This window comes from Nicotiana tabacum, chromosome 14 (genome assembly GCF_000715075.1).
Source record: "Nicotiana tabacum cultivar K326 chromosome 14, ASM71507v2, whole genome shotgun sequence".
Classification (NCBI taxonomy): domain Eukaryota; kingdom Viridiplantae; phylum Streptophyta; class Magnoliopsida; order Solanales; family Solanaceae; genus Nicotiana; species Nicotiana tabacum.
In genome coordinates, this window is record NC_134093.1 from 11,966,900 (window position 1) to 11,994,075 (window position 27,176).

General features: G+C 36.9%; 1 protein-coding gene across 3 annotated transcripts; it reads left to right on the forward strand.

Annotated features, from left to right (window-relative positions):
- The first annotated feature begins 709 nt into the window (after positions 1 to 709).
- On the forward strand, positions 710 to 3,165 carry LOC107785937 (inactive protein RESTRICTED TEV MOVEMENT 1). Of its 3 annotated transcripts, none has more exons than XM_016607366.2 (3): positions 729 to 867; positions 971 to 988; positions 2,303 to 3,165. In XM_016607366.2, the coding sequence occupies exon 3, from the start codon at positions 2,340 to 2,342 to the stop codon at positions 2,835 to 2,837; it is 498 nt and encodes a 165-aa protein (XP_016462852.1). In that variant the 5' UTR covers positions 729 to 867; positions 971 to 988; positions 2,303 to 2,339; the 3' UTR covers positions 2,838 to 3,165. The 3 variants fall into 3 exon arrangements, with proteins under 3 accessions (XP_016462847.1, XP_016462852.1, XP_016462848.1); XM_016607362.2 differs by having other exon boundaries at positions 730 to 867; positions 2,326 to 3,165; XM_016607361.2 differs by lacking the exon at positions 971 to 988 and having other exon boundaries at positions 710 to 867; positions 2,326 to 3,165.
- Positions 3,166 to 27,176: the final 24,011 nt, after the last annotated feature.

Sequence of the window (27,176 nt, forward strand, 5' to 3'; positions counted from 1 at the left end):
CACAAACACATGTAGTTGGGTTTAAACAATACCTATCCGATTAAATTGTTCGTATGATAGTCAAACCTAATAATATGGAGTCTTTTTTTATTTTTTGTATTGTTCAGTTTGATTTCCAGTAAGATATAAGATGAAATTATATTATGTATTTGAGCAAATAGAATTTATTCTTTAAAGACATGAAGAATATAATATTGCTACAAGATATATTTGAGTACGAGTTAGCATATTATCAGCAACTAAAGCAAATGCACAATTCATATGTCAAAATCATGATAAGACATTAGAATATTGTTACAAGATATTTTTGAGTACAAGTTAGCATATTATCTGTCATGCCGAGCAACTAAATCAAATGCACAATTCATATACCAAAATCATGATAAGATATTAGAATATTGCTACAAGATATATTTGAGTACGAGTTAGCATATTATTTGTGTGTTTCTCTTTTATACACTCCTTAAGAAAATATTAAATATGAGAGGTTTTTGAATGTTTTACCTTAATTATGTCTTAAGATATAATCTCTTTTTATTTAATATTTACTTATAATTAAAGTATTTGTAGTATTCGAGAATAATTAATATCAAGGAAAAAATAGGAAAAAGTTAATTAATTTAGTTTTGAACATCTAAAATGACAAATAATTTGAAAGAACTATTTTTAGAAACGAGATTGATAATTTGAGAGAGTATTTTCTTTTTAATTGATTCTTGCTGACCTTGTTTTGCTCCCTTTTTGTCTTAAATTTAAATGGAGTGACAAAGATTCTTACCTTTCCCAAATTCATCTCTCCCGTAAAAGAGAAAACCCTCCCCTGCTGCTCACCGATAACCACTTCATCTTCAGTCCTTCACTGTAACTGTAAGTCTCTCTCTTGTTTATTTTCTGCTGCTATTTCTTTCTCTTTTTGTTTATTTGAAAATTTTGGTATTTGGGTTTCTCTGAAAATCTAAACTTTCTGCAGGTAAATTATAGACTTATAGTATCCTTTTTATTTTCCTTTATTCAATTCAAATTTGATTTTTTCTTCTTGCGATCTTTTATTAATGATTTATTGTGTTAATCTGAAGATTGTTCTCTTGTATCTCTGAAATGATTATATTTGTGTTAGCCTTTTTTTGTTATTTTTGTTTAAATGATTGCTAGAGCGGTCTTTCATGGTCAAAATAAGCTTTTTGTGGCTTTATGTTTGTTGTTGATGGTGTTCATTTGAAGTTTAATTTTTCTACTGAATATATGTATGACATCCGAGTTGGATTGACTTGTAGGAAAGTGTTTCTAGTTCTTGTAAATAAGTGTTATCAGAGGCTAAAAGCACAAAAAAAGCTCTAAGGTTTGTTGGGGCTTTAAGCGCAAAGCGCAAATAAAGCGTGGACTTTAATAAAGAAAGGCATAAATGGAGAAAAGCTACAAATATGTATGTGTAGTCCAAGACTAATATCTATAAGCATGAATACCAATTATATGGACAAAGAAATTGAAGAAAATTTACGATAAAGTGAAATAACAACTGTTTAGTGCCGCGTCTTCCGAATTACGCTCGTTAGCAAGGAAAAGTATGCCTTAGAGCGTTGATGACAACACTGAAGCGTCCGTTAAGCGAGGCGAAACGCTCAACATATTTTGAGTCTCGTTTCATGGCTTAAGCGCGCTTTAAGTGCGCCTTTGATGTAAATTGAAATGGATAACCCGACCTGACAAGACGAATATTTTGAACCGAAGCTCAAAATTGATCAAATCAACAAAATGTTTTCCCTATTTGGACCATGTAATAGCTAGTACGTGTCTACGTTTAAAACAGTGTGACAGTCAGAATATCCAAATCCTAAATTCATATCTCATTCTAATTCTTAGTTGCATTTAGTCCTAATTAAGAACTATCATATGGAGCAATGTGAATGGAAACTTTAGCTCTATATCCCTGGAATTCTAGATGCCTATGATTCAATTAGTACCCTAGTGTAACTACCATTTTGAAATGTAAGACTATTTGGGAACTAAGTTTTTACACGGTCAGTGTAATCTGACTAGCTATAGCAACTTATATCATGTTTGATATGAAATGTTGTCTGTTATTGTAGGTCAACTTAATCTAACCTGATATATCGTATAAAAGTTTTTTAACTTTGAAGCAGTGCGTACAGAACATAAACTAAAAAATAAATTAAATTAGCTTTAAACTTCTCTTTAAGCTCCCTCCTGCACTTTTAAACCTTTCCGATTGGTGTCCGAGTCTAATTAATACGACTCAAAAACTTTTAGAAGTTTGAATTAACTTCTTTATCTGTTTGACTTGATCTTTCAATTACGACTACTCAGAAAGAAGAGAGAATATGGATATGATCAAAGTTGGCCCAGTGGGCGGACAAGCTGGATCATTTTGGGATGAAAAGGGACGAGACCAAGTTGCTGGGATTTTTGTTTCCTACAGCAAAGACGCAGTTGAGTCACTTCAGTTCCTATTCTATGAGAGTGGAAACATAGTTCTGTCAAACAAACATGGTGTTTTTTATCAGAGTCAAAACTTCTATGCAGTTGTCTTTGATTATCCATCAGAGTTTCTTACTTCGATAAGCGGTTATCACGGAAAACTGAGCCAGTACGAACCTAGAGTTTTGAAATCTATAAAATTTAGCACCAATAAGGGTTCTTATGGACCATTTGGGTGTACCCGGCCTTCAACTGATGCCAGGGACTTCAACTTTCAGATGGAAAACCGTCGTCTTTTTGGTGGTTTTCATGGCAGCGAGAATGGCTCTGGCGTTGAGAGTATTGGGATCTATGTGAAGCCCATCATATCCTCCATGATCAACTTGAGTATCCACGAGTGAAGGTTGAAAAGGAAGAAGATTAACTCATGATATAAACTCATCTTCTTGTTATTAATTTCCAACTGATATAGTTCTGGTGTTCATTGACCTAGAGAAAGTCTAGGACAAAATCTCAAGGGAGATCTTATGGGGATGTTTGAAAGTTAGAAGTGCCCAATATATATGATGGAAGTGAGGATTGTGGGGCAGACTTGGAACACGTTCTACTGTCTTATTTTACTCTACTTATTTGGTTTTACTTTTGCACAATCGATCTACTGATTGGTGCATAGTTATTATGTAAAGATTAACTTCTAAGTTTTTTATTAAAATAAGTTAAGATGGTAAAGCCCCGTCCACTATGATAGTGAGGTATCAATTTTGATTGCCAAAATTTCATCTTCATGTTTCGAGAAGAACTGTCTTCAAGATCGTTTAATTTAGTCAAACTGGTTTTTATAGCATTTTAACAGTTTTTGGCCAAAGTTATCTCTAAAGAAGGTTTAACTTTGTCCTCTAAGCATTATTTGTCAAGTAACAGAAACCACCCAAAAACACTGTTAAAAGTTAAAACTAACACAGAACTTGCACATAAACGACAGAGTATTTGCAGTTGTTTTATAGATTGTGGATTAATAGCTGGCAATGCACAATTAAGCCCTTTGTTTTAGATATCAAATTCTATGAGAGAGCTCTCCCATATTTAGTTTGAGCTGTTTTAGATCCTTCGCAGTTTGACTAACCTACTATATATATATATATATATATGTTTTTTTTAAATCCTGACGTAATGTTCTATTCCATTTTCGAATTTCTAAAATGGCTAAATTTGTGTAAACCAGTGAAAGAAAAATGTTCCAATAGCATCTATATATTCCTAGATTCCCAATCTTAGCTCATTCACTCCTAAGATATTCCTATTTTTGGAGCAAAAGGATTGAAAATCTTTAAAATAAGCTTTTAATATTCTCTAGATGCTTCCTCCTGCAGTCTTGGGGTGCATATAATGATATTAATTAATCAAAAGAAGAATTTAAGATAATGAAAACTGAAATTCATTGAACTTCCAAAATTAAATTGAAAGAGAAACTAAGCGTCAGACTACTCCCATTTCGATATATATAGAAGAACAAAAGTACTAATGTGTGACAAATGAAAAGGCCATAATATTGATTTCAACTTTCAGATAGGAAATCATCGTTTTTTGGGTGGTTTTAATGGTAGTAAGAATTCTGATGATATTGAGAGTATGGGGATCTATGTGAAGGCCTCCCAGCTGATCAATTTGAAAGATTCTCCGGTAAATGTTAAAAAGGAAAAAGAAGATGAATAAGATTAACTCAACATACTTTCATCGATCGATTTTGTTCTTGAGCCGAGGGTCTACCCGAAACAGTGCGTACACACTATCTTCCCCAAACCCCACTTATAGAATTTCACCGTGTTTGTTGTTGTTGACTTTCATCTATCGATCTTTTACAAATTAATTTCCAAATGACATAATGCTTATTATTTTACTAGATTTATGCTTGTTTGGTTTGAGTGTTCAGATAAGAGATATTGGTGTTTGGTTTTTATGTAAGGATAACTTTTTGATTATTTATTGGGAAAAAATGTTTAGATGCTTAAGCCCCATCCTCTACGATCAGTGAGGTAAACCATTAACCACCTTCAAATATTGATTGCCAAATTTCATCATCTTCATGTTAATTGGATAAAAATTATTTTCAAGATCTTTAACCAAATTGGTGTTTAGCATTTAAAACTGCATGCACTTTTTCGTAATGACATTTACTTGCACTAGAATACTTCCTCTTTCTCGTTAATTGTGATGGCCCAAAATGTCATTTTTAAATTTAATAATTTATTTTGTGTTCTAAGACCTCGAAAAACACTATTTTATCATTCCTCGACTTGCGTGTGCAGTCCGTAAAATTTTTCGGAAAGTTTTTATGTGAAAATGGATTAAAATGTGAAATAGAGTTTTAAAACTCAATTGAGTTGACTTTGGTCAACATTTTGAGCAAACGGACTCGGATCAGTGTTTTGACAGTTTCGGTAGGTCCGTATCGTGATTTGGGACTTGGGCGTATGCCCGGAATCAAATTCCGAGGTCCCTAGCCCGAGATATGGAATTTTGATGAAAAATTAAAAGTTTAAGTTCAAATAGTGACCGGATATCGAATTATGTGCAAACGACCCCGAAATAGAATTTGAATGATTCCAACAGCTCCGTATGGTGATTTTGGACTTAGGAGCGTGTTCGAAATTTTATTGGAAATCCATAGTTGAATTAGGCTTGAAATGGCTAAAATAGAAATTTAAGTTTGGAAGTTTGACCGGGGAGTTGACTTTTTGATACCGGAGTCGGGATCCAGTTCTGAAATTTTTTATAGCTAAGTTATATCATTTATGACTTGTGTGCAAAATTTGAGGTCAATCAGACTTCATTTGATAGGTTTCGACATTGAATGTAGAAGTTGAAAATTTTTAAGTTTCCTTAAGCTTGAGTTGGGGTGTGATTTGGGATTTTAGCGTTGTTTGATGTGATTTGAGATTTCAAATAAGTTTGCATGATGTTTTAAGACTTGTTGGTATATTTGGTTGAGGCCCCGAGGGGCTCGGGTGAGTTTCGGATGGTTAACGAATCAAAAATGGGTCTTAAACAACTGCTGCAAAAGCTGCTGCAAATGTTCTTCTGCCCAGAAATCGAGGGTCATGATCGAAGGCAGGCTCGAGGGCAAGGCTCGAGGGCCATGATCAAAGGCAGGCTCGAGGGAAAGGCTGAGGGCCATGATCGAAGGCAGGCTCGAGGGCCATGATCGATGTCAGGCTCGAGGGCCATGATCGAAGGTAGTGATCGAGGCCCAGGATTGGGGGTTATGACCGAGGCCAGGATCAAGGGCCATAAAGATTGAAGCCGTGATCGAAGGCTGCCTGGGCAGTTGTATAAAACAGGAAATTTCGTCCCATTTGCCATTTTTGACGAACTTGAGATTGAGCAGAAGCGATTTTTGTCAGATTTTCAAGGAACAACATTTGGGTAAATGATTCTAACTCGGATTTGGTCAATATACGCGAATATATTATTGTTTTCACCATTTAATCAGTGTTTTGAGATTGAAATTTAGAAAAAATTAAGAAATCTCATAGAAATAAATTTTTGAGATTTCGGTGTCGATTCAGAGTCGGATTTAATTGAAACTGGTATGGTTGGACTCGTAATTGAATGAGTTGTCGGATTTTGTAAGTTTCGCCGGATTCCGAGATGCGGGCTACACAGGCGATTTTTGAGCTAATTTCGGATTTTATTAAAAAATGTAGTATTTTCTTATGAAATTGACTCCTATAATTTTTGTTGACTGTATCGAATTAATTATGACTAGATACGAGTCGATCAGAGTCGAAAAATCGAGGAAAATGCATACTATTTGATTAAATTGGAGCAAGTCGAGGTAAGTGACTTGTCTAATCTTGTGTGGGAAAAATTTCTCCTAGGATTGGTATTGTTGTGATAAATTAAAATGTGTTAAAAGTCGTGTACACAGGCTAAATGTGAAAGATTATATCTTTAAATTGTGTAGATCGTTGTTGCATATCAATTAAATAATTTTACCTTGTATTATTCTTCATCATTGACTTAAATGCTTATTACTTTAAATTGCTTAACCTTTTCGTGCTAATTGTTTTACCTGTTTAATTGAAACTTGGTTTCTTTTATTCTGTGCATTATTTGAAGGTTGATTTTCTTTAAATTAAATATTATTAATATGAATTATTGGATATTTTAAATTTGGTATTGAAGCAACGTATTAAAATTTTGAAATATTATTCTATTGAGTTATTTATTCCCGAATATTTTCGGTGAGATTTTCGTACTCATTGTGATGGAGCCGTGAGCTCTTTATTGTGAAAAAATATTATTGTTGAATTATTTTGGCATGAGTCGTGAGCTCTTTATTATGGAAAAATATTGTTGTTGATTTATTTTGGCAAATTAAAATATTTGGGCACTTGATGTGCAAATTGTGATATTGATACGGATACGGTGGTATAAGGTTTGGGTGTGAAACGCATGCGGTGAGATAAGGGTGGCTTGATACGCGTGACTAGTAGGGAAAACTACTAGAAGTCATGCGGTGTGATAAGGATGTCTAAAACGCGGGATACTATTTCGGAAAAAAATTATTTTCTTTAAAATAAATTGTGAAGACTCCCGCGGTGAGATAAGAAAATGAGATATTATGAATTTATTTATGATTTGGGACTACGAGGCGGTACCTCAGGACTGCCCTTCTTGATATTGATTTATGACCGTAGTTGCCTTTGATTATTTGTTGTGATTTTCTTAAAGTTGAAAGGAATTCTGTTTTGATTCCACGAGATATTATTTGTCATTATTTTGTGTAATTAAATGGTGACATGCTACTTGATTCATTTCCATTGTCATTTTATTTTATTATATTGTTAAACATTTTACCATGCAATTATTATTTTTCAGTAGGGCCTGACCTGACCTCGTCACTACTCTACCGAGGTTAGGCTTGACACTTATTGGGTACCGCTGTGGTGTACTCATACTACGCTTTTACATATCTTTTTGTACAGATCCACGTACATCTTATCAGCCTAGACATCAGTGAGTTACCTGCGCACGGAGACTTCGAGGTATATCTGCCCGCGTTCGCAGACTCCGGAGTCCCCTTCTATTCTTGTTATGTTGCTTCCTTATTTCTTTAGACTGTGATATATAGAGACATTGAGGATAAATTCTTAGAAGCTTGTGACTTATTTCTACCAGATTTTGGGAGTTGTAATTATATAAATTTTTAGATTTATTTATTTCAGATTTCTGTTTTTATTCCGCATTAATAGGCTTACCTAATTTTAGAGACTAGGTGCCATCACGACATTCTACGGAGGGAATTTGGGATCGTGACATTAACTATGCAAAAAATTACAAATGTGCTTGAATAATCAGAAATTACAATGGACCAAAGTGGTGTCTTGTACATGAATTCACCCAAATATATTTAAGTATTAGATCAGAAGAATTACGGTGATATACACAATCTAAATACGGAAGCATAGGTTTAAGTGAAACCATACCTCTTCATGTAAATCCATCCGTCTATGGCAGTGAGGTGAATTACCTACCATATTTTTGTTTGTCAAATGTCATCATTATGTTTCTATAAAAGTTGTCTTGAAGATTCCTCGTATTGATTGGACAAAGGTTTCAAATGAGCATCCTATGAAGCAATCTGTTTTTTTTAAATCTTTCCCAAAATTAAGAAAATCGATAGTGTTTTCACACTTCTCTTTCCTTGTGACTCGAACTCAGAAACAGTCATAGCTTGAACTTTTCTCAAACTTTTCACAATTTATTCTAGAAATTCACATTAATTAATTCTTAATATCTCTTTCATCCATTGTATTACCAATATCAGCAATAACCGGCAATAATTTCAGCAGGTTTTACTATCCACTACGCCAACCATTTTTAGAAGTCTCGCAAATATTAATGCTTAAGTTTAGTGATATAGGTAGAATATTTATCTATCTATCTATCTTCTATATCTATACTATACTAAAAGCACGAACACCCTTAATTAGCGAAATATTGTTCGTCTTTTTTACCCTTTAAAAATAGATTTCATGCTAGACAAAATCGTCTTTTAATTATTGTCTCCTAATAATTAGGAGTTTGAAATCAACTACAATTATCGCTATTAAATTTTTCCTTATTTAATGTTTTTAATATTTAAGACTTTCAAATTAATTGAAAAATTTGACCTTAATATCTTTCCTTATTTAAAAGATGTAAAAACTCCTAATATTTAGTAATTTAGAATCCACCAAAATATTACTTATATAAATCCCTTGCCTTATACGAATTAGCAAGAACTTCTAATACCTTTCAAACTTCTAATTCTTTGAAAATATTGTGTCCTATACATAAGGTTTTGTAAGAAATTTAAAGTTTTGTAGCCATACACACCTCCTATTCCCTTTATGTGACGGATCACGTTTTTGTTTAAATTGCCGCATCTATTGTTGGGTTATCAAATTTTCTACAGATAACTTAATTTTCTTCATTGCATGAGTTCACTCTTAAAATTTAACTACATACATCTATTTCAATCGAAAATAAACTATGAGATCTTGCATATCTTCTTGCTTTAATTAGTTGTATTATTTATTTGTTTTGATATGACGTTAGTGAATCATTTATAATATGCTCTAATAATTGTCGCACTCATAGAATGTAATCAGTCTTTCTCGAGGTAATTTAATTTATTTTATAAATTCAAATACATATCCTTTGCCGATAGCTCCGCCCATATAATTATGCTGCTCATTGAGTTTGACATGTGATATTAGAGTAAGGTTTTATGTTGCGTGTACAAAAATTAGATTTTGAGCTTAAATCCCTTGAAGTACGGTGCATAGAAAAATGAAATTTTTTAGTTGCTTGATGTGATGACCCAAAATGTCATCTTTAAATTTAATGATTAATTTTGTGATCTAAGCATTATTTATCGTTACTCGACTTACGTGTGCAGTCCGTAAAAAAAAAATTTGGAAAGTTTTCAGGTGAAAAATAAATTTAAATGTGAATTAGAGCTTTAAAACTCAACTGAGTTGACTTTGGTCAACATTTTGAGCAAACGGACTCGGATCAGTGTTTTGACAGTTTCGGTAGGTCCGTATCGTGATTTGGGACTTGGGCGTATGCCCGGAATCAAATTCCGAGGTCCCTAGCCCGAGATATGGAATTTTGATGAAAAATTAAAAGTTTAAGTTCAAATAGTGACCGGATATCGAATTATGTGCAAACGACCCCGAAATAAAATTTGAATGATTCCAACAGTTCCGTATGGTGATTTTGGACTTAGGAGCGTGTTCGAAATTTTATTGGAAATCCATAGTTGAATTAGGCTTGAAATGGCTAAAATAGAAATTTAAGTTTGGAAGTTTGACCGGGGAGTTGACTTTTTGATACCGGAGTCGGGATCCAGTTCCGAAATTTTTTATAGCTAAGTTATATCATTTATGACTTGTGTGCAAAATTTGAGGTCAATCGGACTTCATTTGATAGGTTTCGATATCGAATGTAGAAGTTGAAAATTTTTAAGTTTCCTTAAGCTTGAGTTGGGGTGTGATTTGGGATTTTAGCGTTGTTTGATGTGATTTGATGTTTTAAATAAGTTTGCATGATGTTTTAAGACTTGTTGGTATATTTGGTTGAGGCCCCGAGGGGCTCGGGTGAGTTTCGGATGGTTAACGAATCAAAAATGGGTCTTAAACAACTGCTGCAAAAGCTGCTGCAAATGTTCTTCTGCCCAGAAATCGAGGGTCATGATCGAAGGCAGGCTCGAGGGCAAGGCTCGAGGGCCATGATCAAAGGCAGGCTCGAGGGAAAGGCTCGAGGGCCATGATCGAAGGCAGGCTCGAGGGCCATGATCGATGTCAGGCTCGAGGACAAGGCTCGAGGGCCATGATCGAAGGTAGTGATCGAGGCCCAGGATTGGGGGTTATGACCGAGGCTAGGATCAAGGGCCATAAAGATCGAAGCCGTGATCGAAGGCTGCCTGGGCAGTTGTATAAAACAGGAGATTTCGTCCCATTTGCCATTTTTGACGAACTTGAGATTGAGCAGAAGCGATTTTTGTCAGATTTTCAAGGAACAACATTTGGGTAAATGATTCTAACTCGGATTTGGTCAATATACGCGAATATATTATTGTTTTCACCATTTAATCAGTGTTTTGAGATTGAAATTTAGAAAAAATTAAGAAATCTCATAGAAATGAATTTTTGAGATTTCGGTGTCGATTCAGAGTCGGATTTGATTGAAACTGGTATGGTTGGACTCGTAATTGAATGAGTTATCGGATTTTGTAAGTTTCGCCGGATTTCGAGATGTGGGCCCCACAGGCGATTTTTGAGCTAATTTCGTATTTTATTAAAAAAATATAGTATTTTCTTATGAAATTGACTCCTATAATTTTTGTTGACTGTATCGAATTAATTATGACTAGATACGAGTCGATCAGAGTCGGAAAATCGAGGAAAATGCATACTATTTGATTAAATTGGAGCAAGTCGAGGTAAGTGACTTGTCTAACCTTGTGTGGGAAAAATTTCTCCTAGGATTGGTATTGTTGTGATAAATTAAAATGTGTTAAAAGTCGTGTACACAGGCTAAATGTGAAAGATTATATCTTTAAATTGTGTAGATCGTTGTTGCATATCAATTAAATAATTTTACCTTGTATTATTCTTCATCATTGATTTAAATGCTTATTACTTTAAATTGCTCGACCTTTTCGTGCTAATTGTTTTACCTGTTTAATTGAAACTTGGTTTCTTTTATTCTGTGTATTATTTGAAGGTTGATTTTTTTTTAAATTAAATATTATTAATATGAATTATTGGATATTTTAAATTTGGTATTGAAGTAACGTATTAAAATTTTAAAATATTATTCTGTTGAGTTATTTATTCCCGAATATTTTCGGTGAGATTTTCGTACTCATTGTGATGGAGCCGTGAGCTCTTTATTGTGGAAAAATATTATTGTTGAATTATTTTGGCATGAGTCGTGAGCTCTTTATTATGGAAAAATATTGTTGTTGATTTATTTTGGCAAATTAAAATATTTGGGCACTTGAGGTGCAAATTGTGATATTGATACGCATGCGGTGGTATAAGGTTTGGTGTGAAACGCATGCGGTGAGATAAGGGTGGCTTGATACGCGTGACTAGTAGGGAAAACTACTAGAAGTCATGCGGTGTGATAAGGATGTCTAAAACGGGGGATACTATTTCGGAAAAAAATTATTTTCTTTAAAATAAATTGTGAAGACTCCTGCGGTGAGATAAGAAAATGAGATATTATGAATTTATTTATGATTTGGGACTACGAGGCGGTACCTCGGGACTGCCCTTCTTGATATTGATTTATGACCGTAGTTGCCTTTGATTATTTGTTGTGATTTTCTTAAAGTTGAAAGGAATTCTGTTTTGATTCCACGAGATATTATTTGTCATTATTTTGTGTAATTAAATGGTGACATGCTACTTGATTCATTTCCATTGTCATTTTATTTTATTATATTATTAAACATTTTACCATGCAATTATTATTTTCCAGTAGGGCCTGACCTGACCTCGTCACTACTCTACCGAGGTTAGGCTTGACACTTACTGGGTACCGCTGTAGTGTACTCATACTACGCTTCTGCATATCTTTTTGTACAGATCCACATAAATCTTAGAAGCTTGTGACTTATTTCTACCAGATTTTGGGAGTTGTAATTATGTAAATTTTTAGATTTATTTATTTCAGATTTCTGTTTTTATTCCGCATTAATAGGCTTACCTAATCTTAGAGACTAGGTGCCATCACGACATCCTACGGAGGGAATTTGGGATCGTGACATTAACTATGCAAAAAATTACAAATGTGCTTGAATAATCAGAAATTACAATGGACCAAAGTGGTGTCTTGTACATGAATTCACCCAAATATATTTAAGTATTAGATCAGAAGAATTACGGTGATATACACAATCTAAATACGGAAGCATAGGTTTAAGTGAAACCATACCTCTTCATGTAAATCCATCCGTCTATGGTAGTGAGGTGAATTACCTACCATATTTTTGTTTGTCAAATGTCATCATTATGTTTCTATAAAAGTTGTCTTGAAGATTCCTCGTATTGATTGGACAAAGGTTTCAAATGAGCATCCTATGAAGCAATCTGTTTTTTTTAAATCTTTCCCAAAATTAAGAAGATATATAGTGTTTTCACACTTCTCTTCTGACGTGACTCGAACTCAGAAGCAGTCATAGCTTGAACTTTTCTCGAACTTTTCACAATTTATTCTAGAAATTCACATTAATTAATTCTTAATATCTCTTTCATCCATTGTATTACCAATATCAGTAATAACCAGCAATAATTTCAGCAGGTTTTACTATCCACTACGCCAACCATTTTTAGAAGTCTCGCAAATATTAATGCTTAAGTTTAGTGATATAGGTAGAATATTTATCTATCTATCTATCTTCTATATCTATACTATACTAAAAGCACGAACACCCTTAATTAGCGAAATATCCTTCGCCTTTTTTACCCTTTAAAAATAGATTTCATGCTAGACAAAATCGTCTTTTAATTATTGTCTCCTAATAATTAGGAGTTTGAAATCAACTACAATTATCGCTATTAAATTTTTCCTTATTTAATGTTTTTAATATTTAAGACTTTCAAATTAATTGAAAAATTTGACCTTAATATCTTTCCTTATTTAAAAGATGTAAAAACTCCTAATATTTAGTAATTTAGAATCCACCAAAATATTACTTATATAAATCCCTTGCCTTATACGAATTAGCAAGAACTTCTAATACCTTTCAAACTTCTAATTCTTTGAAAATATTGTGTCCTATACATAAGGTTTTGTAAGAAATTTATAGTTTTGTAGCCATACACACCTCCTATTCCCTTTATGTGACGGATCACGTTTTTGTTTAAATTGCCGCATCTATTGTTGGGTTATCAAATTTTCTACAGATAACTTAATTTTCTTCATTGCATGAGTTCACTCTTAAAATTTAACTACATACATCTATTTCAATCGAAAATAAACTATGAGATCTTGCATATCTTCTTGCTTTAATTAGTTGTATTATTTATTTGTTTTGATATGACGTTAGTGAATCATTTATAATATGCTCTAATAATTGTCGCACTCATAGAATGTAATCAGTCTTTCTCGAGGTAATTTAATTTATTTTATAAATTCAAATACATATCCTTTGCCGATAGCTCCGCCCATATAATTATGCTGCTCATTGAGTTTGACATGTGATATTAGAGTAAGGTTTTATGTTGCGGGTACAAAAATTAGATTTTGAGCTTAAATCCCTTGAAGTATGGTGCATAGAAAAATGAAATTTTTTAGTTGCTTGATGTGAGGACCCAAAATGTCATCTTTAAATTTAATGATTAATTTTGTGATCTAAGCATTATTTACCATTACAAGACTTGCGTGTGCAGTCCGTAAAAAAAAATTCGGAAAGTTTTCAGGTGAAAAATAAATTTAAATGTGAATTAGAGCTTTAAAACTCAACTGAGTTGACTTTGGTCAATATTTTGAGCAAACAGACTCGCATCAGTATTTTGATAATTTTGGTAGGTCTGTATCGTGATTTGGGACTTAGGCGTATGCCCGAAATCAAATTCCGAGTTCCCTATGGAATTTTGATGAAAAATTAAAAGTTTAAGTTCAAATAGTGACCGGATATCAAATTATGTGCAAACGACCCCGGAATAGAATTTTGATGATTCCAACAGCTCCGTATGGTAATTTTGGACTTAGGAGCGTGATCGGAATTTTATTTGGAAGTCCGTAGTAGAATTAGGCTTGAAATGCCGAAAGTTGAATTTTTGGGAAGTTTGACCGAGAGGTTGACTTTTTGATATCGGGGTCAAAATCCGATTCTGAAAATTTTTATAACTCAGTTATATCATTTATGACTTGTGTGCAAAATTTGAGGTCAATCGGAATTGATTTGATATATTTCGGCGCAAAATATAGAAGTTGGAAGAATTGAAAACTCATAATTCGATTCGATGCGCGATTCGTAATTTCGGCGTTGTTTGGCATGGTTTGAAGCCTCAACTAAGTTCATATTGTATTTTGGGACATGTTGGTATATTTGGTTAAGGTCCCGAGGGCCTCGGGTGGATTTCGGAAGGTTAACGGAATGAATTTCGGACAAAAAGGAACTGCTGGAATATTTCTGCTGCAAAAGCTATTTTTGGACAGCAACCGGTGCAATCGCAGAGCTGATTTTGGAAACTTATATCTCAAAATCTATAAGGAATCTAAAAATTATCAAAACATAAAAGTTGTAGCTCTTTGATTCTTGTTTCCAGAATGATAAACCATTTATCATTTAGACAAAATGTTATGATCGATTGACTGAAGCTGGTACTGCAGATTTTTGCTACGGCAGTGTGCATCGCCAGAAATTTCTGCTGCACAGGGCTGATTTTGGGAGCTTATATCTCGCAATCTATAAGGAGTTGGGCGATGAGAAAAACATAAAAGTTGTAGTACTTTGTATCTAGTTTGCAGAACTTTAAACCGTTTGGCAGTTGGAGTTGAGTACAAGAAGTTATGATTGATATATTACAGGCTGTCGAGGAAGAGTTTGATGTTTTCAACATAAGCATGTAATGATCCAAAAATTCATTTTTAGTTCTAGAGATCGAAATTCGATTTCGAGACTTTTGACATTTTGATAATGAATTATAGGAGTGATCTAAAAAGTTTGGTCTAATTTCATCAAGTCGCGATTGAGTTTTAAGCGCGAAATATGAGTTAATTGTTTAACGAGCGAAATTGGTATCACATTAAGCAAATGAGCTCCGAATTGAGTTTCGATTGAACGAATGGGTTCGTAGTTTTATTTGTGACTCATAAGAACAAGAATCGCCGAATTCCGAGTTCGTATGATGGAGTTAGAGCCTTTTTAGTGAAATAAAACTGTTGGTATAAATAGTCCTGGTGTGTACCTTTAGCGACCAGATGTGACACTTTTAGCGACGGGATTGGACTTTTAGCGACCGGAATAGTGTTTTTGGGGCAGAAACTTAAGGACCAAAAATGGTCATTTCCTTCATTTCATTTTGGAGTTTTGGAGCACGGTTCTTGGGCAATTTTGAGGATTTCTTCTAGACTTCAACTTGGGTAAGTGTCCTATATCCAAATGTGATTATATTTCATAAATCCATGGTCATATTCATCATTTATTTCGGATATAAATGGAAGAAATCAAGATTTTTGCAAAATCTTCCAAAAACGAAAATTTAAGATTTGGAGGTCGAGTTGTTATCGGATTTTGGTAAAATTGGTATGAGTGGACTCGTAATTGAATGGGTTGTCGGATTTTGTAAGTTTCGCCGGATTCCGAGATGTGGGCCCCACGGGCAAATTTTGAGCTAATTTCGGATTTTAATGAAAATATAATATTTTCTTATGAAAGTGATTACTATAATTTTTGTTGACTGTATCGAATTAATTATGACTAGATACGAGTCGATCGGAGTTACAAATTCGAGGAAAAATCATAATACTTGATTAAATTGGAGCAAGTCGAGGTAGGTGACTTGTCTAACCTTGTGTGGGGGAAATTTTCCCTAGGATTGGTATATTATTGAAATGTTTTAAAAGTTGTGTGCACGAGGTGACGAGTGTGTACACGGGCTAAATTATGAAAGATTATATTTTTAAATTGTGTAGATCACTGTTGCGCATTTATTAAATTATTTTATCTTGTTATATTCTTCATCATTAATCTGAGATATATACTTCAAATTTGTTTGATCTTTTCTTACTAATTATTTTACCTGTTTAGTTGAAACTTGGTTTCTTTTATTCTGTGCATTATTTGAAGGTTGATTTTTTTAAAATTAAATATTATTAATATGAAGTATTTGATATTTTTAAACTTGATATTGAAGCAACGTAGTAAAGATTTTGAAATATTATTTTCCTAAATTATTTACTCCTGAATATTTTTATACTCATTTTGAGGGAGCCGTGAGCTCTTTATTGTGGAAAACTATTATTGATGATTTATTTTGGCATGAGCCGTGAGCTCTTTATTGTGGAAAAATATTGTTATTGAATTATTTTGGCAAGTTAAATTATTTGAGTACTTGAGGTGCAAATTGTGATATATTGTGATATTGATACGCATGCGGTGGTATAAGGTCTGGGTGTTGAAACGCATGCGGTGAGATAAGGGTGGCTTGATACGCGTGGCTAGTAGGGGAACTACTAGAAGTCATGCGGTGTGATAAGGGTGGCTAAAACGCGGGATGCTATTTCGGGAAAAAATATTTTCTTTAAATAAATTGTGAAGGCTCCCGCGGTGATATAAGAAAATGAGATATTGTGAATGTATTTATGATTTGGGACTACGAGGTGGTACCTCGGGAGTGCCCTTGTTGATATTGATTTATGGTCATAGTTGATTTCGATTAATTGTTGTGATTTTCATAAAGTTGAAGGAAATTCTGTTTTGATTCCGCGAGATATTATTTGTAATTATTTGATGTCATTAAATGTGACATACTATTTGATTCATTTCCAATGTCATTTTATTTTACTACATTGATAAACATTTTACCATACCATTATTATATTCCAGTAGGGCCTCACCTGACCTCGTCACTACTCTACCGAGGTTAGGCTTAGCACTTACTGGGTACCGCTGTGGTGTACTCATACTACGCTTCTGCACATCCTTTTGTACAGATCCAGGTACATTTTACCAGCCTAGACGTCAGTGAGTTACTTGTGCACGGAGACTTCGAGGTATATCTGCCAGTGTCCGCAGACTCCGGAGTCCCCTTCTATCATTTTATGCTGCTTCCTTATATTTTATTTAGACCTTGACATATAGAGACATTGAGAATAAATTCTTAGAAGCTTGTGACTTATTTCTACCGGGTTTTAGGAGTTAAAATTGTTTGAATTGTAGTTTATTTATTTCAGATATTTATTATTATTCCGCATTGATAGGCTTACCTAGTCTTAGAGACTAGGTGCCATCACGACATCCTACGGAGGGAATTTGGGGTCGTGATAAGTTGGTATCAGAGCACTAGGTTCATAGGTGTTATGAGTCACAAGCAAGTTTAGTAGAGTCTTGCGGATCGGTACGGAGACGTCTGTACTTATCTTCGAGAGGCTATGGAACTGTTACGAATTATTCACTTCTTTGATTACTTATCGTGCGCCTGTGTTGATTTCAAAGTTCTTAACAATTGTCTTTCTATTCTCTCACAGATGGTGAGGACACGTACAACTGGATCTGATGATCAGACACCCGCGCCCCCTGTTGGAGCCGCAAGAGGCCAGGGTCGGGGCAGAGGCCGAGCAAGACTACGTGGTGCAGCCAGAGCATCTGCACGAACTGCTGCACTAGAGCCACCAGTAGCTCCAGTTGGAGAGCAGGCACCTGAGATGCCTGTTACTGCTCCTGCACTTCAGGAGACTCTTGCCCAGTTTTTGAGCATGTTTGGCACTTTAGCTCAGGCAGGATTAATTCCACTTGCTCCTGCCACATCTCAGGCTGGGGGAGGAGCGCAGACTCCTGCCGCCCATACTCCAGAGCCACGTGCCCAAGTTGACCATGCCCCAGAGGTTATACCAGTGCAGCCAGTTGTCCCAGTTCGGCCTGAGATTAGGACAGCAGTTTCAGAGGGAGAGCAGCTCAGGCTCGAGAGGTATAAGAAGTACCACCCTCCCACTTTCAGCGGTCTAGCTTCAGAGGATGCTTAGGGTTTTCTGGAGGAATGTCACCGTATCCTTCGTACTATGGGTATTGTGGATTCCAGTGGAGTTTCTTTCACGGCATTCCAGTTTAGAGGAGCAACCTACCAGTGGTGGCGGGCATATGAGTTGGATAGTTCGGCTGAGGCAGATTCACTTACTTGGACTCAATTTTCAGATATGTTCTTGAGGGAGTATGTTCCTCAGAGTCTTAGGGATGCCTGGCGTGCAGAGTTTGAGCAGCTGCGCCAGGGTTCTATGACCGTGTCAGAATATGCGGTCCGATTCAGTGATTTGGCTAGGCATGCACCAGCCGTAGTTGCTACTGTTCGAGAGCGGGTTCGTAGGTTTATTGAGGATCTTCACCCTAGTATCAGATAAAGTATGGCCCGAGAGCTAGAGATGGACATCACATACCAACAGGTGGTGTCAATTGCTAGAAGATTGGAAGGTATGCGGACTCGGGAGAGGGAAGAGAGGGAAGCTAAGAGACCCCGAGATTCTGGCACATATAATAATTCTCGTGCCCCAGTTGCATCCCGACATGGTAGAGGTTATGTGGGCCGTCCCATTCATTTAGCACTTCCAGCTTCCAGTGGTATTCCTACTACTCCCAGACCTTAGGTTCCATATTATGCACCACTAGTGTCTTCTGTACCTCCTGTACGGGGTGCTTTCAGCGGACAGTCTAGTCGATCAGGCCCGAGCCAGTCCCAGCAGCCACATCCTCCGAGAGCTTATTTTGAGTGTGGTGACACTCGCCATATTATGAGAGATTGCCCCAGATTTAGGAGGGGTGAACCTCCACAGATTTCTCAAGCCCCACCTATTCCACAAGGTCCTCCGGCTTCTCAGGCCATGATTTCTGCACCAGTTGCCACTCCACCCGCACAACCAGCTAGAGGTGGAGGTCGGACAGGTAGAGGTCGCCCTAGAGGGGAGGTCAAGCCAGATATTATGCCCTTCCTGCTAGGACAGATGTTGTTGCATCCGATTCTGTTATCACAAGTATTATTCTGGTCTGTCATAGAGATGCATCAGTCTTATTTGATCCAGGCTCCACTTATTCTTATGTGTCATCTTATTTTGCCCCGTATTTGGGCGTACCACGTGATTCCTTGAGTTCTTCTATTTATGTATCTACACCCGTGGGTGAATCTATTATTGTGGATCGTGTGTATCGGTCGTGTTTAATTATTATCAGTGGTTTTGAGACCAGAGCCGATTTATTATTGCTCAGTATGGTGGATTTCGATATTATTTTGGGCATGGACTGGTTGTCGCCCTATCACGCTATTCTTGATTGTTACGCCAAGATGGTGACGTTGGCTATGCTAGGTCTACCGCGGCTAGAGTGGAGAGGTACCTCAGATCATGTTCCTAGTAGGGTTGTTTCATTTCTTAAAGCTCAACGGATGGTTGAGAAGGGGTGTGATGCGTATCTGGCCTATGTGAGAGATGTTAGTATTGATACTCCTAATGTGGAGTCAGTTCCTGTAGTAATGGATTTTCCTGATGTATTTCCAGCGGATCTTCCGGGTATGCCGCCCGACAGGGATGTTGACTTTGGCATTGATTTGTTACCAGGCACTCAGCCCATTTCTATTCCACCATATCGTATGGCCCCAGCAGAGTTGAAAGAATTAAAAGAACAGTTACAGGAGTTGCTTGATAAGGGTTTCATTCGGCCCAGTGTATCGCCTTGGGGTGCTCCTGTCTTATTTGTAAAGAAGAAGGATGGTTCTATGCAGATGTGTATTGATTATCGCCAGTTGAACAAGGTTACAGTGAAGAACAGGTATCCATTGCCACGTATTGATGACTTATTTGATCAGCTTCAGGGTGCTAGGGTATTCTCAAAAATTGACTTGCGTTCAGGCTATCATCAGTTGAAGATTCAGGAGCCAGATATTCCGAAGACTGCTTTCAGGACTTGGTTCGGTCATTACGAATTCCTTGTGATATCTTTTGGGCTGACCAACGCCCCAACAGCATTTATGCACTTAGTGAATAGTGTATTTCAACCCTATCTTGATTCCTTCGTCATTGTATTTATTGACGACATTCTGGTGTACTCCCGAAGTCAGGAAGATCATGAACATCACCTAAGGACTGTGCTTCAGATTTTGAGAGAAAAGAAGTTATATGCAAAATTTTCAGAGTGTGAATTCTGGCTTGATTCAGTGGGATTTTTGGGTCATATAGTTTCATGCGAGGGGATCAAGGTAGATCCAAAGAAGATTGAAGCAATGCAGAGTTGGTCCAGACCGTCCTCAGTTACGAAAATCTGGAGTTTCCTTGGTTTGGCTGGGTATTATCGCCGATTTGTAAAGGGTTTCTCTTCTATTGCTGCATCTATGACCAAATTGACCCAGAAGGGTGCTCTGTTCAGGTGGACCGAGGAATATGAGGAAAGCTTCCAAAAGCTCAAGACAGCTTTAACTACAGCCCCAGTATTGGTATTACCTACAGGTACAGGATCTTATACTGTGTATTGTGACGCGTCGCGTATTGGTCTCAGTGCAGTGTTGATGCAAGATGGTAGGGTGATTGCTTACGCGTCCAGACAGTTAAAGGTGCATGAAAAGAATTATCCTGTACATGACCTGGAGTTAGCAGCTATTGTTCATGCCTTAAAAATTTGGCGGCATTATTTATACGGTGTCCATTGTAAAATCTACACCGATCACCGGAGTTTACAACATCTGTTTAAACAGAAGGATCTTAATTTGCGGCAGCGGAGATGGTTGGAGTTGCTTAAGGATTATGATATCACCATTCTCTATCATCCGGGGAAGGCCAATGTGGTGGCTGATGCCTTGAGTCGTAAGGCGGAGAGTTTGGGCAGCTTAGCATATTTACCGGTAGCAGAGAGGCCTTTAGCCATGGATGTTCAGGCCTTGGCCAACCAGTTTGTTAGATTGGATGTTTCCGAGCCGAGTCGGATTTTGGCTTGCGTGGTTTCCCAGTCTTCACTTTATGATCGTATCAGGGAACGTTAGTATGATGACCCCCATCTGCTTGTCCTTAAGGATACAGTTCAGCACGGTGATGCCAAGGAAGTCATTATTGGAGAAGACGATGTACTACGGATGCAGGGCAGGCTATGTGTACCTAATGTGGATGGCTTGCGTGAGTTGATTCTCTAGGAGGCTCACAGTTCGCGGTACTCGATTCATCCAGGTGCTGCGAAGATGTATCAGGACTTGAGACAACACTATTGGTGGAGGCGGACGAAGAAGGACATAGTGGGGTATGTATCTCGGTGTTTAAATTGTCAACAGGTAAAATATGAGCATCAACGACCGGGTGGATTACTTCAGAAGTTAGAGATTCCAGAATGGAAATGGGAGCGGATCACTATGGATTTCGTTGTTGGGCTCCCACGGACTCAGCGGAAGTTGGACGCAGTTTGGGTGATTGTGGATAGGCTGACCAAATCAGCTCATTTCATTCCTGTGATTACTACTTACTCCTCAGAGCAGCTGGCTCAAGTATATATTCGCGAGATTGTCAGACTTCACGGTGTACCAGTATCTATCATCTCTGACCGGGGTACACAGTTTACCTCACGGTTTTGGAGGGCAGTTCAATGTGAGTTGGGTACTCGGGTAGAGTTGAGTACAACATTTCACCCTCAGATGGACGGGCAGTCCGAACGCACTATTCAGATACTGGAGGATATGCTTCGTGCGTGTGTGATAGATTTTGGGGGTGCTTGGGATCAGTTCTTACCACTTGCATAGTTTGCTTACAACAACAGTTACCAGTCAAGCATCAGATGGCTCCGTATGAGGCCTTGTATGGTAGGCGGTGCCGGTCTCCAGTGGGTTGGTTCGAACTAGGCGAGGCTAGACTTTTGGGTACAGACTTGGTTCAGGATGCCTTGGAAAAGGTTAAGTTGATTCAGGATCGACTTCGTACAGCCCAATCTAGACAGAAGAGTTATGCGGATCGGAAGGTTCGTGATGTTGCATTCATGGTTGGTGAGCGGGTATTGCTACGGGTTTCGCCTATGAAGGGTGTGATGAGGTTCGGGAAGAAGGGCAAGTTGAGCCCTAGGTATATTGGGCCTTTTGAGATTCTTGAGAGAGTTGGAGAGGTGGCTTACAGACTTGCACTACCACCTAGTCTTTCTGCGGTTCATCCGGTATTCCATGTTTCTATGCTTCGGAAATATCACGGCGATCCGTCTCATGTGTTAGACTTCAGTTCGGTTCAGTTGGACAAGGATCTATCTTATGTTGAGGAACCAGTGGCTATTTTAGATAGGCAGGTTCGAAAGCTGAGGTCAAAGAACATTGCTTCCGTAAAGGTTCAGTGGAGGAGTCATCCAGTCGAGGAGGCGACTTGGGAGGTCGAGAATGATTTACGCAGCTGTTATCCACACTTATTCACCAGCTCAGGTACTTTTTCTAACTCCGTTCGAGGACGAACGTTTATTTTAGAGGTGGAGAATGTGATGACCCAAAATGTCATCTTTAAATTTAATGATTAATTTTGTGATCTAAGCACTATTTACCATTACTCGACTTGCGTGTGCAGTCCGTAAAAAAAATTTTCGGAAAGTTTTCAGGTGAAAAATGAATTTAAATGTGAATTAGAGCTTTAAAACTCAACTGAGTTGACTTTGGTCAATATTTTGAGCAAACAGACTCGGATCAGTGTTTTGACAATTTTGGTAGGTCTGTATCGTGATTTGGGACTTAGGCGTATGCCCGGAATCAAATTCCGAGGTCCCTAGCCAGAGATATGGAATTTTGATAAAAAATTAAAAGTTTAAGTTCAAATAGTGATCGGATGTCAAATTATGTGCAAACGACCCCGGAATAGAATTTTGATGATTCCAACAGCTCTGTATGGTGATTTTGGACTTAGGAGCGTGATCGGAATTTTATTTGGAAGTCCGTAGTAGAATTAGGCTTGAAATGCCGAAAGTTGAATTTTCGGGAAGTTTGACCGAGGAGTTGACTTTTTGATATCGGGGTCGAAATCCGATTCTGAAAATTTTCATAACTCAGTTATGTCATTTATGACTTGTGTACAAAATTTGAGGTCAATCGGAATTGATTTGATATGTTTCGGCGCAAAATATAGAAGTTGGAAGAATTAAAAACTCATAATTCGATTCGATGCGCGATTCGTAATTTCGGCGTTGTTTGGCATGGTTTGAAGCCTCAACTAAGTTCATATTGTATTTTGGGACATGTTGGTATATTTGGTTAAGGTCCCGAGGGCCTCGGGTGGATTTCGGAAGGTTAACGGAATGGATTTCGGACAAAAAGGAACTGCTGGAATATTTCTGCTGCAGAAGCTATTTTTGGACAGCAACCGGTGCAATCGCAGAGCTGACTTTGGAAGCTTATATCTCGAAATCTATAAGAAATATGAACATTATCAAAACATGAAAGTTGTAGCCCTTTGATTCTAGTTTCCAGAATGATAAACCATTTATCATTTAGACATTTATACAAAATGTTATGATCGATTGATTGAAGCTGGTACTGCAGATTTTTGCTACAGCAGTGTGCATCGCCAGAAATTTCTGCTGCACAGGGCTGACTTTGGGAGCTTATATCTCGCAATCTATAAGGAGTTGGGCGATGAAAAAAACATGAAAGTTGTAGTACTTTGTATCTAGTTTGCAGAACTTTAAACCGTTTGGCAGTTGGAGTTGAGTACAAAAAGTTATGATTAATACACTACAGGCTGTCGAGGAAGAGTTTGATGTTTTCAACATAAGCATGTAATGATCCAAAAATCCATTTTTAGTTCTAGAGATCGAAATTCGATTTCGAGACTTTTGACATTTTGATAATGAATTATAGGAGTGATCTGGAAAGTTTGGTCTAATTTCATTAAGTCGCGATTGAGTTTTAAGCGCGAAATATGAGTTAATTATTTAACGAGCGAAATTGGTATCACATTGAGCAAATGAGCTCCGAATTGAGTTTCGATTGAACGAATGGGTTCGTAGTTTTATTTGTGACTCATAAGAACAAGAATCGTCGAATTCCGAGTTCGTATGATGGAGTTAGAGCCTTTTTAGTGAAATAAAACTGTTGGTGTAAATAGTCCTGGTGTGCACCTTTAGCGACCAGATGTGACACTTTTAGCGACGGGATTGGACTTTTAGCGACCGGAATAGTGTTTTTGGGGCAGAAACTTAAGGACCAAAAATGGTCATTTCCTTCATTTCGTTTTGGAGTTTTGGAGCACGGTTCTTGGGCGATTTTGAGAATTTCTTCAAGACTTCAACTTGGGTAAGTGTCCTATATCCAAATGTGATTATATTTCATAAATCCATGGTCATATTCATCATTTATTTCGGATTTAAATGGAAGAAATCAAGATTTTTGCAAAATCTTCCAAAAACGAAAATTTAAGATTTGGAGGTCGAGTTGTTATCGGATTTTGGTAAAATTGGTATGAGTGGACTCGTAATTGAATGGGTTGTCGGATTTTATAAGTTTCGCCGGATTCCGAGATGTGGGCCCCACGGGCAAATTTTGAGCTAATTTCGGATTTTAATGAAAATGTAATATTTTCTTATGAAAGTGATTACTATAATTTTTGTTGACTGTATCGAATTAATTATGACTAGATACGAGTCGATCGGAGTTGGAAATTCGAGGAAAAAGCATAATACTTGGTTAAATTGGAGCTAGTCGAGGTAAGTGACTTGTCTAACCTTGTGTGGGGAAAATTTCCCCTAGGATTGGTATTGATGTGATTATTGAAATGTGTTGAAAGTCATGTGCACGAGGTGACGAGTGTGTACACGGGCTAAATTACGAAAGATTATATTTTTAAATTGTGTAAATCACTGTTGCGCATTTATTAAATTATTTTATCTTGTTATATTCTTCATCATTGATCTGAGATATATACTTCAAATTTGTTTGATCTTTTCTTACTAATTGTTTTACCTGTTTAGTTAAAACTTGGTTTCTTTTATTCTGTGCATTATTTGAAGGTTGATTTTTTTAAAATTAAATATTATTAATATGAAGTATTTGATATTTTTAAACTTGATATTGAAGCAACGTAGTAAAGATTTTGAAATATTATTTTCCTAAATTATTTACTCCTGAATATTTTTATACTCATTTTGAGGGAGCCGTGAGCTCTTTATTGTGGAAAACTATTATTGATGATTTATTTTGGCATGAGCCGTGAGCTCTTTATTGTGGAAAAATATTGTTATTGAATTATTTTGGCAAGTTAAATTATTTGAGCACTTGAGGTACAAATTGTGATATATTGTGATATTGATACGCATGCGGTGGTATAAGGTCTGGGTGTTGAAACGCATGCGGTGAGATAAGGGTGGCTTGATACGCGTGGCTAGTAGGGGAACTACTAGAAGTCATGCGGTGTGATAAGGGTGGCTAAAACGCGGGATGCTATTTCGGAAAAAAATATTTTTTTTAAATAAATTGTGAAGGCTCCCGCGGTGATATAAGGAAATGAGATATTGTGAATGTATTTATGATTTGGGACTACGAGGCGGTACCTCGGGAGTGCCCTTGTTGATATTGATTTATGGCCATAGTTGCTTTCGATTAATTGTTGTGATTTTCATAAAGTTGAAGAAAATTCTGTTTTGATTCCGCGAGATATTATTTGTAATTATTTGATGTCATTAAATGTGACATACTATTTGATTCATTTCTAATGTCATTTTATTTTACTACATTGATAAACATTTTACCATGCCATTATTATATTCCAGTAGGGCCTCACCTGACCTCGTCACTACTCTACCGAGGTTAGGCTTGGCACTTACTGGGTACCGCTGTGGTGTACTCATACTACGCTTCTGCACATCTTTTTGTGCAGATCCAGGTACATTTTACCAGCCTAGACGTCAGTGAGTTACCTGCGCACGGAGACTTCGAGGTATATGTGCCAGTGTCCGCAGACTCCGGAGTCCCCTTCTATCATTTTATGTTGCTTCCTTATATTTTATTTAGACCTTGACATATAGAGACATTGAGAATAAATTCTTAGAAGCTTGTGACTTATTTCTACCGGGTTTTGGGAGTTAAAATTATTTGAATTGTAGTTTATTTATTTCAGATATTTATTATTATTCCGCATTGATAGGCTTACCTAGTCTTAGAGACTAGGTGCCATCACGACATCCTACGGAGGGAATTTGGGGTCGTGATACTTGAGTGTGTGGACATAAAGTATACCATGTGTATAGACAAAGAAATTGGCTTGCTAACTGTAATGACCCAATCGGTCATTTTAACTTTTAGAATTCCGTTCCCCTAAATAAAACTCCCCGTATGTGTTTTTATTAATTTATGACTTGTGGTGATGGTTGGTTCGGGATTTGAAAGTGTTCGGGTTGAAATCGGAACAATTGGTTCCTTAGTTTGCCTTTAAAAGACCAAGTTTGACTTCGGTCAACATTTTGAGAAAACGACCCCGGAATCGGGATTTGACGGTTCCAATAGGTTCGTATGATGATTTCGGACTTGGGCGTATGTTCGAATCGGATTTTGAATAACCCGGGAGCGTTTCGGCGCTTAAAAGCGAAAATCAACTATTTGAAGGTTTAATGTTCTTTAAATTTGGTTTGGGGTAGGTTTTGGAGAAATTGAAGTCCGTTTGGAATTTCGAGTCCGGAAATGGCTCCGTATGGTGATTTAAGACTTGCACGCAAAATTTGGTGTCATTCCGAGTAGTATAAGTATATTTCGGCGCGTTCGGAGTAAGTTTGAAAAATTTAAAATTTCTAAGTTGAATCAATTTGGTTTGGGGTATGATTCTTAGTTTTGATGTTGTTTTACACGTTTCGAGTGTTCGGGCGAGTCCGTTTTATGATTTCAAACTTGTTGGTATGTTCGGGCGGGGCCTCGAGGGCCCCGAGTGTCAACCGGACGAGGCTCGAACCAATTTTGAAATTTGGAAGAAGAACTTCAGCTTTCTGCTTCTGGTACGTTCGCACCTGCGCTTGGACTGCCGCCGGTGCGACCATCGCA